Here is a 15,776-nt window from a genome sequence, read left to right as displayed (position 1 = left end):
TCAGTTCAGTGTGCTTTGGGTTTTTTCTTCCTATAGCACTTGTACAAGAAGCAATATTATTACAAATTCAGATAATCACTGAAAAAAATACTGTATTTGGAGACTAAACAAGACTTAAAATGTACTCACTGGTGGAGAGAACTATCTGACTGGTCCACTGCTCTGTGCTTTGCTGATGTTTTGATATTACTTTGTGAAAATCACAATGACCACAGGCATCTAACAATGCTTTTGGAAGGCCGGTACAAACAGAGTCAATTCAAATGATACTAGAGTCATGGAGCATGCCTTGTGTCCTGAGGAAAACACTCTTCTGTGAACTTTCTGTTGTCCCACTTCTGAAACAAATGCTACTTGGTGTGTTAGTCACCTCTTCAAGAGAGGATGAGAAAGCTTCAGGCATGTTAAAAAGTCCCAACAGTTCAGTAACAAATTAATAGATGTACATTCACTTTAGAGAAAATGAACAAAGGAGTTCAAATCATTCCTTACCAGAACTTAATTTAGTAAGCAATGCAAAATTTAGCCAATTTGAACCAAAGTATGAAATAACATTTGATGTAAGTTTGGGACTACATAAGATACAGTAGAGATGTCATCTGGGAGAGAACACAAGAAGAAAACAGACTAGATCATATCCTTACTATTTTGATCTGGAACAGCAATATCTTCCCTCGCCCGTCATGGAGGCAGCAACAAATGAGGCAATTACAAATGAGCAACTGGGAACCCAACACACTCCTGCTGATACCAGTTAGCTACAATCTGTATGTATACTTCTGTTCCTTTATGGTCCAGACAAAAGCATTTCTAAACAACTCAAACTGTTCTTAGGAGACAGCAGATGGCATTCCTAGATTTTCAGCTGCTTTAGGACAAGCATCTTAATGGCATGGGCTCTCTCTCAGAGCCATGCCCTACGTGCATTCTGAATGAGAACTCTGGGCATTACATGAAGAATAAAAAAAGGTGCTAGAAAGCCTGATCCATCCAGAGCTCTTCTGAAAAACCTCTTCACTAAGCCAAGCCAGGATTTTTTTACTATCTCCATGTCTGCTCTTTGATGTCAGCGTGGGTTTTATTTCCTTCATTTGGAAGGGGCTGCCTACACCCTGATGTGGTCTCACATTACGGTATTGGGATTTTTTGTTTTGTTCTGTTGTGAAGACATGTTGAATAATCATGCCAGCACTCACAGTAATTGGTAGGATAAAAGCTGACACAGTTATTGGGTACATTTGTAGTTAGTGCTATTTTTAAAAGAGCTACACAGCCAAGATCAAACAACAAATATTTCCCTGTTTTCATTGGCATTCCTTAAATATGAGAGAAATCTTTATTACAAGATGTCTGTGCCTCAGAGTATTCTTCTTTACTAAGAAAATCCCTCTTTTGCTATACTCTTCTGCCATAATTTACATCATTCTGCAGGTTATACCACTTAAGGAAACATGCTTTTGCTCCTGATTGTGCAAGCCCTTCTCACATGAATGATCTTTACCTATGGGAGATACTACGCAGGAGTCAGTTTACTCCCTTGAGTAATGGTGACCTAAGTAAATAAAGGACTTGCAAGCATGTGTAGAGTTTTAAGTTAACTATGAAGAAATAAGCTTAATGAGGACATTTGGTTCAGACTGTTCTCTCCTTTTTTCTCCACTCCCTTCCCATTTGTAAGGAAAGCAAAACAAATTGGCCACTTGAGATTAAAAACAGCTAGGCAATGACATGGGAAAGGTGGTGCAACTTGTCCTCAACGGTGCTGTATGTGCTGGAGAGATGGTACAGATGGTCAAGAAGTCTTGTTCAAGAATGAAGGAGAACGTAAGAAAACTGCTTGAGAGCACATTTCCTACGGCTTTTAGAGCCCAAAAGAAAAGAAAGAAACTGGACTTGGCAAAAGCTGGCGTTATTAAATGCAACAAAACAAAGTTTAAGGCAGAATTAAGATTTGGAAGCTAAATTTTGCCCATATATATTTGCAGCCATTCCTTCTGTTGTCAATGACCATTATCACATGGGTTTGGTGACAGCAAACTGCCAAGTGTATTGTCTCCACCAGCTTACTCTTTTGTACCTGCACATAAATCTTACACATTTTGGAAGCCTTGATGAGGCCACTTCTCCTATCTCCTCACACTGAAGGCAAGTCAAAATTCTCCACTGGTGTGCTGTTTATGCCATAACCTCACACGCATCAGGAGGGTAAATTTAAGCCCCTAGCTCCACCAGTGACAGTGTTTAAAAAGCGAACCATGTGCAAAACAGATGACTGTCAACTATACTTTGCCAGAAGCATACACATTTTGAAAAACTATTGTCTTTCTGACTTCCAGTTAGTATTTGCTTAAAACTTAAGACTTAATATGTGCTATTCAACATATAGAAGCAGGTAATGGCTCACATTTTTTTACCACTTTCCAAAAATGCATGGTTCTCAAATAAAATGTGGTTTTGGATTTCTTGAATTCTTTGTGTTTGTTACCTCAATTGCATTACTTCCTCACTATATAAAATGGTGTTCATTTTCTTGGTCTGTGCAGAAAACAATGAGAAATTCCAGTTGTAAATTTTGGTTGTGCACTACAAAAAAATTTAAAAATCCTAAACACAAGCCAAATAACTGCATTGGGTGTGTTTATTTCAATGGCTGCAAAATAGAATCATTGCAATAGATTGAGCGGTATTGTCTCAGTGGCTGGGAAGGGCATTGCATGCCCAAGCAGAAGAGCAATCACAGGCCAAGACAGTCAGGTGCTGGGGATGGAGTAAGGCAAGCATCACTGCTGCACACTGAGATACAGAAAGAACTAACATACACAGTTGCTCTAGATCCCATCCTCACCCTCCAGCAAAGTGGTTTGGCACACCCAAGTTGACATGATGCTATAAATGAAAATAGTGAATCTCCCCTGGGAGAAGGCATTTGAGGGTAGTTAAAAATCACATTTCATTCTCCCTGCTTTATACAGTACAGGCAGAATGTAAGGTTTCAGGAGCAGTGTGCCTGTAGCAACAACTGGGCTCTCTGTGTGGTGCTTAATCCTCATTTACTGGCCTAACCTACTCCAAACATCTGGTAGAGTGGCTCTGAGGATGCCTCAATTACACCTGAGTTCAGTTTGGCCTCTAGAAAAATTCAGCTTTAGAAGTATTATACAAGAGAGAAAATGCTATGTCTGCTGCCCCCCGGTTAGGTATGCTACCTCCAAATTGGGTGTCATTGAAGACTAAGTCTTCATTATAGTACCAGTTTCTATCTCACAACACTAAAAGGCCTTCTGATAGGCAGCAAGCATCAAATCCCCACTTTTCATAAATCATTCAAGAGCAAATGCAGAGTCCTGGAATCAAACATGAGATAGAGGGCTGATCTGCTTATAAGTCTTACATAGGAGGATTACCATGGTCTGACATGTGCCTGCTGTCTTAAACTCTGTAAGCTACTCTATATTCTGCTATAAATGTCCCCCCATATTTTTCTTTCTGGGGGGAAACTCTGCATTATGAGATCATACAGAGTTTCCCTATAATCTGAAATTATTAGATTAGATCATATTTAGTGAAAAAATGGGATAACTGAAAAAAATATTGCCAGTCTTAGAGTCAAGAACAATCTTCACTGGAAAATGTAGACTATAGCCTAAACACCTTGTAAGGATTTGAAAGCCTTTTTCTCTTTCTTCTCCCAGAAACCTTACTGTAACTTAGTATGTACAACATACTTAGGCAGTGTCCCACACAGACAAAATCTAGACAGAAAAAACATCCAGTCCTATCACCCCTGGGATTTCCTTGCTTCACCTACCTGCAACAATATGACAAATTAACAGCAAACCCAAATGGACGACTTTGCCAATCCAGCATCTTTCAAATAGGCAAAAACTTCCTTGTGCATTACTCTTCTCATAGAGCCCTCAGTGGCTTTTTTACTTCTCATCTTCATTGCTGACTGTGGTGAATATGCCGTCATGTATACACACCTGAATGGCTCAGATCTATCAGGACATTGCAAGTTAAGACAGGATACTTTCCTACATACTAACAATCTGATTAATGCCAGAGAGTTTGGGAAAAGGATGGAACAAGACTGTGACGATGAGAAAACACTGCAAAGAATATGGGGTAGAGACCATTGCTGGGACTGAGAAAGCATTGTAAGTTTTACTAGAGAAGAGTGTTTCAGGGCAAACATGGACTAATTGTAACAAGACAGTCCAAAATCTAAAAATGTCTAAATTTTTCCTTAACCTTGTCTGAAGGTGCCCAATTTTCACATGAACTCAGAGCAATCACAGACCTCAAGAGTAGCATCATTCTGAAAAATTAGTTGATCTAGTAAGTTATTTAAATACATGTAAAGGTAGTCATCTCTAGACATTCATGGATGAAAATTCTGATCTTATTTCATTTCAAATAAAAAAGATATACTCAGCCAGTTACACACCTTTGTTTCACTGATAGACATTGCACTGTCATGAGGAGGATCTGGCTTAGGTTCTTTTGCTCATACCCTCCATTTCCCAGTTGCGCGACTATTGCATCTCCAGTACACCATGTAAGAACTGGTGCTAGAGATGTACCTACACTACCTTTGTGTAGAAGAATGAAGATGGGTTAATTAGCATTGATAATATACAGCTGTGGGTTGGCTTCAGGGGCAGCAGGTTGGTTGATGTAGGTAAGGTGCAGCTGTGGCTGGTTCTGTTAAGATGTTGGGCAGCCAATGAAGGGAAAGCAGCCGAGGAAGAAGCAAGAGAAGAAAGAACACACATCCTGGATGAGGTGACATGAGAAGGCAGCAGAGGGACTGGCATGAAGAGTATGCTGGTATGAGATGGTAAAAGACCTTGTTGTAGCTTGATAGTTTGGAGAGTGCTGCGACACTTTTGAGTAACTCTCTCCTGCTAGGAGACTCCAGTGAAGCTCAAACACATCACAGGCTTAGCTTTTTGTGGTTCTTTTTGAAAAGTTTTTGTTCTAGTAGAATAGTCAGGTGTCCTCTCTAGCTTGGTCTTCTGCCCATATAACTCTGGTTGATCAGCAGAGATCTCATTGAAAATACAAGTATGGAACACAACATCTACTCAAATTATATGGCTTTCAAGTTATCTAGAAGAACTTATAAATTGTTTGGCAAATATCAGATAGGCAATAACTAGTGGCAACACCACAGTTACGTGAAGACAAAATACAACATAAAGAGGATGAACAACATGTATGAGGTGGTATAATTGAGCAGCATGAATAAAGGTGATATAAATGGAATTTAATAAGTTAAATGGGCATGAGTTAGCATGTGTAGGAGTAACTGATTGCCCTTTCCAATAGTCAGGAGTGATTTTCTTTTTTAATTGGATGATGCTTCTTCATTACCAAATTGGATGCTTCTTTTTGCCCTCCTCAAGCACAAAATGTTTAAAACAAGTCTTTAAAATATGTAATAATGTAAAATGGAGATAGAAGAGTAATCAACAGAGAAGGCTTAACACAAAAGGGCTGCCTTGATTCTGTCCCTAGAAAACTTTGCAATGCTTTATACTCCTGCCAAAGAGATACTGGGTAACAGTTTCCAAGACACTGAAGTGATTAAGTTTTGGTGTAAATGCTGATTTTGCACTTGTCTACTTATGTCCATCAAGGGAACCTTTTTCCTTCTCTCTCCTTTCTCAGACAATATATTGATCTTAATGCCATATTAAGACGGGTGCTCTACTTACAGGTGAAGTTTTGGGTTTTTTTACAAGACTGCATTGGTACACCAGCAGTAAAGTTTTTTCAGCAACTGAAATAAAGTATGTGCTACAAGACTTACATTAGTATGACAGTAACAGAATAGTTGAAGCGTTAAGTCTGGCCTGTGTATCAATGATATAAAGTGCTTATGTCTAATTTTCAAAGGTAACTTACCACCGTGAAACCTAAATCATCCATGTGCTTTTGAAAATATTCCCCGTTAATTTACAAGTTAATGCCATGCTAAACAGACTGGGAGCAGACAATTTTTCCAGAAGCAATATGACTTTAAAAAGTATTAGAAATAATAATTTAAAAAAGAATTTGCTTAATTATCCATATTAAATTTTATTTTGTTCACAAAGCAACTGTCAGCACTGGGATGAGAGCTGTGAGAAGTATCTACAATCTACTGCTCTGCCATATACCTCAAAGTCACAACAAAAACTACTCACTCCAAAAAACGTTTTCAAGAAAGCAACTCAAACTATGTTTTTTAAAAAAGAACCCAAAACCAAACCCACAACCACCCAATCAATCCCTATTGCACTTCTTGAAAATGTGTAAATACTTAACACCAATTTTTGAAGGTGTAATGGTAACCCAAAGACATTGAATTCAGTGCCTACAATTGTTTTTGTGGCATGAGTAGAAGATGTCTGTCTCATCTTTTAAACAAAATGTCTATGTCCTTCCTTATGACAGGTGGTCTTGTAAATGTCCATATAACTGCAAAGAATAAAAATATCATCTGTTCTCTTAAAGATTATGAAATATTTATGTGCCTATGACAGTCACCCAAATGTAGTCTTCAGGCTTTTTTGAACTCGTGACCTCAAACCCTTTTGATTTTAGGAGGCACTAAAGTAATTTGGGGCTTGGGACAGTTCAATCCTAACAAAGATTGTCAAAGGCACCCTTGCTCATCTGCCTGTTGGTGAATCAACTTTGCTTGCAGATGAACCACTTCCTGTGCTGAACAGCCCCTTTGCTGAGATGTTTTCTGGCAAAAGATACCCAAGTCCCAGGACCTAAGGCACTTAGAGAAAAGGGAGGGATTCTCACATATGAGGCTCATGTCCTCCATTTGACCATCTGAAGCTTTCAGATACCTGTGTTGACCCTGATCTACCTATCACTGGCAGCCAATATGAAACATACAGAATTAGAAGCCACTTATGAAAGTGTTAAACCTTGAACTTTTGCTTCAGTCTCTCTATCTGCAAAATAAAAACACTAGTAGTTTACTTTACAGGGCATTTCATATGTTCTTTCCTTACTTCTAATCATACTTATGTGGAAACTATATATTCTGAAAGTGATCTTTAAATGCCCAAAGCTGATTACAAAAGATATCCTTTTTAAATTAGATTATTTCCTATGGATTAAGCCAAAGAGAAACAAAATCCACCCAAACTCCTTTTGACATCATAAAAAATTATTCCATGCTGCAAGCCAATGTCTCCACCTCAGACAACCTATTTCCTAACCCCATCCTGATGAATTTAAGATTTGCATGCAAAAATTCACCACGTGCTTCATAAATTTAGTTTGTAAGATTCATTGTGCTTTATACTTTTTTTTCCAAATAGTGGTGGTTAGATCTGGACCTCAAGCCAAGCAGCAGATGTTGGGATTTCCATGCAGAAGGTGGCTGCCAATGATCCAGAGGATCCCCTCTTACTAATGAGATGCTGCTTCCATACACTTACAGAGTCTGTTAAGTGAGAAGAAATTACAGTGCATGTTACATTCATGTAATTTTAGGACAAATCTGTGCAGGTTGCCTCCTCACAGTGGAAAAGTCTACAACATTTTGGAAGGTGAAGGAAGCAAAAGGCAATTCTTTAAGGATGGCAAAACACAGCAAGTGCAATGTTGGTAACTCACTCACTCTTGTTTATCATGTCTTGGGGACAGAACTTGAATGGGACCCAGAGCTTTGACTTCTAAACCTCTGCACTGACTTATCATGTAATAATGTAATCCTATCATGTACTATTTATGGTTGTCTGAGGCAATCTTATCTAAAAGGCCCCATGAGAAAAGTTATGCCCTAACACATAGGGATGTGATAAGTTCTACCTATGCTAATCAATAGGCACTTGTGCATTTAAAAAATGCCCAGTGAAGATTGAGGCTGTATTAGCTACAGACCTCAGTAGGATTTCCAAAAGCCATGCAAGCCCCAAAGAAGGCTGTTTCAATAAGTATGTCCCTAGTCAGAGCCATAAAGACATAACAGAGAATGTCTGTGAGGTCAAGTTGATGGTTTGCTTGCTTCACTCTGCACTGGCATTTCACTGTCTAGATTAAATATTTGTTAGCATGCACCAGGCTCCTTAGCTCTGTTCTGATGCAAATTAAATACTTCTCTTGATGAGAAAACCCACAAATGGACTATTAGATAGTCTACACTGGGACCAAGATCATATACACACGTGGATATGAAGTGTCAGATTTGGCTCCCTCAGCTTCGTCTAGCCTTCTAAGAGCACTAGAGCCAAGAGACTTGAACAGTAGTAACAAACCTCCTTTGTCTTGGGAAACACATGTTGTTCTCCAAAAGAGCAAGAACTATAAGCACAGTTAAGCTCAGCCTATGTCAGAACAACTCTCAGCATAATCAGCATCTTACCAAGAACATTCCAGTTCACAGATGTTTAAATTTCCGTACCTTACCCTTACCATACAGTGGGTACCAAACTAGAAAGTGCCAAAAGACTCATCAGAGAAGGACTAGGAAAGAACAACAAAACCTTAAGGAATTAAGTGGATGACAGTGCAGACTGAAGACCACAGACAGAATACACTTCATGAGATAAATCTGGCCAAAAGCAGAGTTGCATGGACTGAATGAAGGTATTGCATGGTACACTATTGCCTGCATGAAACAACCCACTGCAGTAATCCCCGATAGAGGTGGCATGAACAGTGGATGTTAGTTCTGAATCAGAGGGGAAGGTCTTTAGCTGGCTAATAGACAGCGTTTACTTTTCAATATTTCCTCTTGCCCACTGATGCTCAAAGTAACCCCAAGATGTGCACAAGCTGAGGCCTTGCAGACAGCTTACCAAGCATGGCTCTTTGTGAGATCAAATAGTAGTGCTGTCAATTGCCTCAGTATTTTTTGCTTTTGTCTGTGCTTAAGCTCCTCCCACAGAGATTCTCACCTATCATTTAAAAAGTTCCTACCCTTCAAGGCTGTGGAGAAAAGCCTGCATACATAGCTATGATATAACCTAGTGGGTCAGAAAACAAACCAAAGGAAAAGAACCTCACACCTTTTTCCTAACAAATAAATCATGGTTTTTAGGCCGATCTCACCAAGTTTATGGTAAGTTGACTCAAGGTTTTTGAATGACTAAAGTTAGAAGTACTTTAAGATATCAAACCAGCAAGCTCGCCAAATAGAATTAAACAAAGCTCACTCCACAGCTATTCTGGAGAAGATTAACTCCTTTCCTGCTAACTAGATCTCTCATTGCTATAAATACGGAAAGCAATGACAACTTTCAACTAACCCTCTCTCCAAGAGGCCAATAGGTCCCATCTATAACAAACTCTCAAGCCAAATGATATAAACCTCCCATACTGTGATGTCCATATTCCACCTCCACAACAGAATCAGTAGACTTCCAGTTACTCATACCTTCATTGTAAATAAGGAAGTGCATGTTAGACTATCAGAAGTTGCTTGAGGATTTTCTCAGAGGCATTACAAATAATTTAAGCAAGTAAGGCTAACAGACAACATGACTGTGCCATTGCCTTATGTCCTGTTGGTTCTAAATTGTTCACAGCACTCTTGATCAGAACGTCACATGCAAAGAAGACAATGCAATTTTAATGAAAATGCTCCTCTCCCTCCAAAATCAACACAAATGACCATACAGCATTTCCATCAAGGTCAAATATTTATAATACCAACAATGCATTGTGAATTCAAAAATTTTAAAGGATCTTTTGCTTGAAATCATGACAACCTTGGATCTCCCACTTTCATTGTTTACAATGGCTGCACAATCAGATTGACATACCATAAATCTTCCTTCCCTCTTCAGTTCTGGTTTGGTCATCCTTTGATTAACATCACATTTACCACAAACACATTCATTTGAAAAAAGGCCTCCCACACACACCAAAAATAATCTTCACCACATTCCATCTTCAAAATTGTTACATAAATTACTCATGTCCCATGCCACACCACAGACATACACAAAAGAAAACCAATGATGTTACTTACTAGGAACTCCAGACACCAGCCGTAATGGACGTAATACTCTGAAAGCCCGCAGTGCTTTAACATCAAATCCGGCACCTTTTCCTCCTATTGAATTCCCCCCATCTGCTTTGGTTGCTTGTTCTAAAATTGCACTAAAAAGCCTGCAAAAAGAAAGAGGAAACAATCTGTAGGCAGACAGCAAGGCTTGGGCTAAACAGGAACAGAGATCATCATCATCATATCACCCAAACTATCTCACAGACCTGCAAAGAGTGTCACACATCTCAGTCGACATTCATGTATGGTGGAGGAGAGACAGACTCTTCCCATATGCAATAACCTAATGGTGATGTCTATACCATTTGCAAAACACTTGTTTCTGGAGCAGACATAAACAAGACATGCTCCTCCTTCAGCCTAATGGCTCCTTGCAGGCAGCTACAGACTACCACAGTGACCAGCCTGCCTGGCAGCATGTGGAGCTGTGCTCCCTGTCCTGTGTGCTGGGGCATACTGGATGCTTCAAAATGGCCATTCTGGCAATACTTTGTGCCAAATTTAAAGGGTCATCAATAGCAGAGCATGTGGATCAGATTTTGAAGGCAGCCTCCAGGCTTTACCAGTCTGAACATATTCAGTAGGGGATAAACATAAAGGCAAGAAATCACAAATTTTAGGTTTTGCTCTTTCTGCTTCCAATACTTTGCTTGTTTCATTAACCAATAATCCACCTTGGGAAAAAAATTAACATTCATAATTAATCCAATCATTAATTAGCTGTCACTCATTTTACAAGGAATTAAGATGCACCGAGGTCACTGCAGGTAGAACTTGGTGTAAAACTCAGGGATCCTTCAAGGTGCAAACTTTTAGATGAGGGAGTATCCTCAGATTATGTGCTTGTATATCCATTTGTAAATCCTGTGATGCATTGGCTAGAGAAAGTGCAAAACTGTAGGAGTCTTATTATCAGAATATTTTATTATACTAGTCTTAATGTTTTATCTTGGCTAGTAGGAGTAGCTGCTTTAAGGAGATGTCTCAGAAAGCGTTTGAAAAGGCAGAGCAAGGCAGAAAAGACAACTCTCTTCTGTGAAAGAGCTGAAGGCTCACCCTATGTGTTAATAAGAACTTGATTTAATAAATTAGCTTTCAGGAAGCTCCTTCCTTTTTTCTGTTAAAACATTAGTACCTTTGGGGGAGGATGGATTCCTTGTGAATTTTCTAATAACATTGCTTTCAGCCTTGAAGTCATCAGCTTGAACCCAGCCAAATTCAGTAGAGGTTAAAAGCTGTTCCAGCCTAAATGTATGTTTGGCACTCTGTAGAAAATGCTTGCCTGGGAGTGGCAGAGACCCCTTGGTCTGTAGCATGCCATGGAGGCACCAGAGGTAACTTTAAAGAAGCTGCCTAGGATGGCAGAAACAGCCTAGTTGGCGTGGCCTGGATTCAGCCTGGCTAGTTTCTTTCTCAGACTTCACAGTCTGCAGTGCCTCTGTCAGGATCTCATCTATACGCCCTGACTGGCATATTCCACAGAGAGCCCCCAAACTGCATATCAAGCACAGCCTGAGCTGCCTGGTTGCTTTACAATGAGCTCCAATGCCTGCAGTCTGCAGTTAAAGCTTACTGATAGGGCCACAAACATAGGGAGCTTGCCCTGAATAGAAACAGGAGGATTCACTTACTGAAGCATCTAAACCAACACATTTCCCCAGCACTACAGCCACACAAAATCGTGGATTAAGGGAGTACAAATGCGAAATCAATTTCTTAAGCAGGTTGTTTGTTGTTTTTTTTTTTTAAAATTCATATAAAGAGTCTTATAAAACTTGTCAGCTGTGACTGAGGAACTCCTAACTGGATCTATTCAAAGCCTCAACTTCAAGCACTGCAGAAAGATTTAACAACTAGGTAACAAGCGTGGGAAAAACTGCGTGTGGGGAGGTTGGATGCTGAGTTTGTAGGTGTTGCAGACTGAGAAGCAGGATGCAGAGAAGACAAAAACAGAGCCTATGAGAAATACTGCCGTTGGCTACAGATCTCACAGAGTGAAATAAACAAGGGCTGATGCAAAGAACATGAATTATTGGAATGTATGTATTTCTTGAGCTGTGTACACAAATTATACAGTTGCAATTTTCTGCTGGTCTTCATAATAGAAACACTGTAGGTCAAATTTGTCCTAATGTACTTTCAGTAAACTAATGATTAAGCTCTAGAAATGTGCTCTATTTCTTACCCAAACATTTCTATCTTCCTAGTCAACAGAATTCCCATACTAGATGATGAGTGACATACCTATGCAACAGTCCCAGTCTCCTGGAACCCTCTGGAGAAAAAATAATTCACTGCGAAAGGTTTCTTATGCTGTTTTTCAGCTCTCTCACAATGCTGAAGACGAGACATCTCAAGGAACTCTGAGTCAGTAACTGTGCAAAACTGAGGGTCCATTCTTGTGGTCCCCATTATCACTGGCCCTGTGTTTTACCAAACAGCAATTCTTGCCAGCTGGCACTAAGAGCGCTTCTCCTGTCACCCATGCAATGAGCAAACCATTGGCTACTCTAGAATTCTGCACTCTGAGACAAGGTACACTACTAAATTAATTCAGGAGGAGCAGAAACGCAATCAGTAGGACAGCTCACTCCACTGGAGCTAGCACCTGCCTTCCCAGTCTGATGCAGCTCCACCATAGGCCAGCTGGCCCTGTTGGTGTGCTTGAGCATTGACTTCTAAACACACTGCCTTGAGGTATCCACAGTCATCTGCCTGCTGTACTTCAGGAATAATTTGCAGTAATTCCTGCTACTCCTAATTTAAAAACCTAAATTTAAATCTGAATTGTATTACTCCTTCTAATCCTGCTTTAACACATTTACTCCATGTGTAATATCTCCCCCTGTACTAATCCTTCTTTCTATCAATGCTATACAACTTTTTATTTCTCTATTTATTTCACTCTCTTTCCCTTTTGTACGGGGGTCTAGACTGTGCCCAATCTGGCCTGAATCTCTGCTCCACTCTTCAAATTTATAGTACATCTTGCCAATCCTACTTCGTTGTCCCTATTGCCTCCTGAGTCAGGGCACAGGCAGACATCTATGACTCAGAGGCTACAAGTACCATATGCTTTTTTGGCTGTAACTCATTATTGACCTGGAGAGGTGGGCAGGGGGGAAGGGGGGGAAGCCTGTTCAGAAATATCGCCAATGATAAGACACAGAAGAAAGGTAAAGGCTTCTGATGGACCGTTCTATTATCCTCTACTAAGGAAAAGCCCACAACCTATATAAAATTTGTAGCTTCTTCTATAGACTCTTTCTAGGTTTTCAGCTTATTGTTTTCCAACTGTAAAAGATCTAGGTGGATGTTAAGCTACTGACATAAAACAGTAGAAGCCGGAGTCCTTCTACCCTATATTTACATGGGAAAAATCTGCTCTTCAATGAAAACCTCTGGGAAAAGATTACAGTAGGTATGGTGGAGTGGTTCGTTCCTTGTCTTCTTAGTAGGCGATTCAGCTGAAATGCATGCTCCAAGCATGGTAGAAGAGAATGCTGTGCTAACAGAGAAATCAAAGTTTGGATGGTATAAAAATGCAAGAGGGCTAACCTCTAGGGGCACTAAAAATTTCACCACTTTTTTTTTTTTTTTAAATACAGAAATCAATCTTATTTCCTTCCAGCTAGCTATCTGCCAGTCTAAATTCATGCCCTATTTTCATTTGGAAATAGTACTTTCCATGGATGAAGCACAATTAACAGCATCTCAATTTCTGAATTTCACTTGTGATATGACTACACCTAAACTAAATTTATCTGACAGACATGAATGATAAAGCAGAAAACAAATCTTTGGCTCATATGGACCTGTATGGATGGATGGATGGACACCCTCCACCTGTCACAGCACTCTCCAAACTACCAGCTACAACAAGGTCTTTTACCATCTCATACCAGCATACTCTTCATACCAGTCTCTCTGCTGACTTCACCTCATCCAGGATGTATGTTCTCTCTCTTCTCCCTACTTCTTCCTCGGCTGCTCTCTCTTCATTGGCTCTCAACCACTTAACTTAACCAGCCACACCTGCATCTTATCTACATCGCCAACCCACAGTTGTATATTATCAATGTTAATTAACCCAGCTTCATTCCACTACATCCACCTTTTTTTTTTTTTTTAACATTTACTTGTGAAGTATGATGCTAGCTTCACTGTTTTTCTTTCTTATATTTTACTGTTTCCCTTTTGACATCTGAAATCTGAAAAAGGTTTTTGCTTTGCTAGATGACCCCAACAGCAGCATGATAAGGCTGTAACAGGCTGTAACCTGCACTACAGCTCTTCATCTCTTCCTCTGTGGGGAGGCCACACTGATTTTTATCTCACAAGAAAAGAACTTGCCAAGGGCTTCCAGAATATAAAGAGAAAACAGAGGGCTTGGTATTTCTAAGACCAAATCTCAGCAGAAAAACGTAGCTGGAAGAATCCTCATAGGTATAAAGAAATAGTAAAATACAATGATCGTTTTTTTGCAGTGTTTTACAGTTCACCTGGATTTGTGAGTGTGAAAGTGTTTGGGTCTGCTCTTTAGAAACTCCCCACAGGTCTTCAGAGAGACAAACACTGTGACCACATCTTCCAGTCCGCTCTGAATTTCAGATCCTTTCCAAATACCTTCACTGCCTACCTTCCCAAGTAAGACTGCCTTTGGCAGAAGCTATGGGCCCTTGGAGGATGACTGTGCTTGGCAGAAAAACCACAGCACTGCCAGGAAAGACAGATATTCTCCTACCACAACATTGTCAAGTTAGTCTTCTCTCAAGAGAAATTTCCTCCAACAGCCTAATATTAAAGGATATCACTGTTATATCTGAAAGTTTTAATGTTTTCCAAAAAAGGAACAGTAAAATTGAAGAAAACAAGAAACAATTTGACTAATCATTAGAGTCTGTGGGTTGTGCCTCGTTAGGCAGCTTAGGGGTATGATCTCTACTCTTAACTAATAATGTTCTTATTCACAGAGCCTCTGATTGATACCCTCACACAGACATTTTTCTTCAAAGCAGCATTTAATGGTGCTGCTATAGAAGGGTCATAGGCTATTTAAAGATAAGCTAGAATCAAGCTTTAAAAGACTTAGCTGATGAATAAGCAGATCTCCCACACTGCAAGAACGATAAGCTGTTACAAGCTGACAGGTCTAAAGTCCATCCTTTCCCCAGAAAATGTAACAGTTGTGTTCGGTGCTACCCTCTGCTGCTGCTGTGTATTCCTGTGGCCTTGTTAGAGCCACTAAAATCCCTTCAGACACCAGAGAACCTATCTTCAGAAGGTAGCGGAAAGTATACAGGCACATTGTTATAAAAATTTTTTATAGAAACTGAGGCTCCCCTCCAGACTTTATGCTTGATTGTACACACGTCCATTTTCCTCTTACTCTATTGACTTGTACATTTTAACAAAAAGGTAGCCAACTGTGCTGTATTATCTCTTCAAGATATATGTGGTAAGCAATGTATACTAGGTGGATTTTGAGACAAATGGAAGATTAAAACCTGTCTTCTTTATGCTCCTTTGACTTCCAACAGTACAGGAGAAGTACTTCCCACCTAGCCTTTCTATTTTTTTTGTAGCAAGGACAATTGTTGTTGGAAATGAAGATGATTCCTAAGGCACAACAAGCACAAATGGCAATTACCACAGTCGTTTTGGGACTTGATGCTTCCAGTATGAGTCCCACACTATCCTTTGCCCCACATACTAAATAAATCCCTCTGCCCAGTGCTACAGCTGTGTCCAAACC

General features: G+C 39.8%; 1 protein-coding gene across 15 annotated transcripts in view; it reads right to left on the bottom strand.

Moving 5' to 3' along the window:
* The window catches only part of CACNA1C (calcium voltage-gated channel subunit alpha1 C), a 441,719-nt gene that overhangs the window by 182,081 nt on the left and 243,862 nt on the right, over positions 1-15,776 (bottom strand). For all 15 annotated transcript variants that reach the window (XM_037387928.1, XM_037387931.1, XM_037387930.1 and 12 more), the window contains exon 5: positions 9,986-10,125. In XM_037387928.1, coding sequence (XP_037243825.1) covers positions 9,986-10,125 — 140 coding nt within the window. The remainder of the gene's footprint in view (positions 1-9,985; positions 10,126-15,776) is intronic.

This window comes from Falco rusticolus, chromosome 5 (genome assembly GCF_015220075.1).
Source record: "Falco rusticolus isolate bFalRus1 chromosome 5, bFalRus1.pri, whole genome shotgun sequence".
Lineage (NCBI taxonomy): Eukaryota > Metazoa > Chordata > Aves > Falconiformes > Falconidae > Falco > Falco rusticolus.
This window is presented reverse-complemented; position numbering and strand designations above follow the sequence as displayed.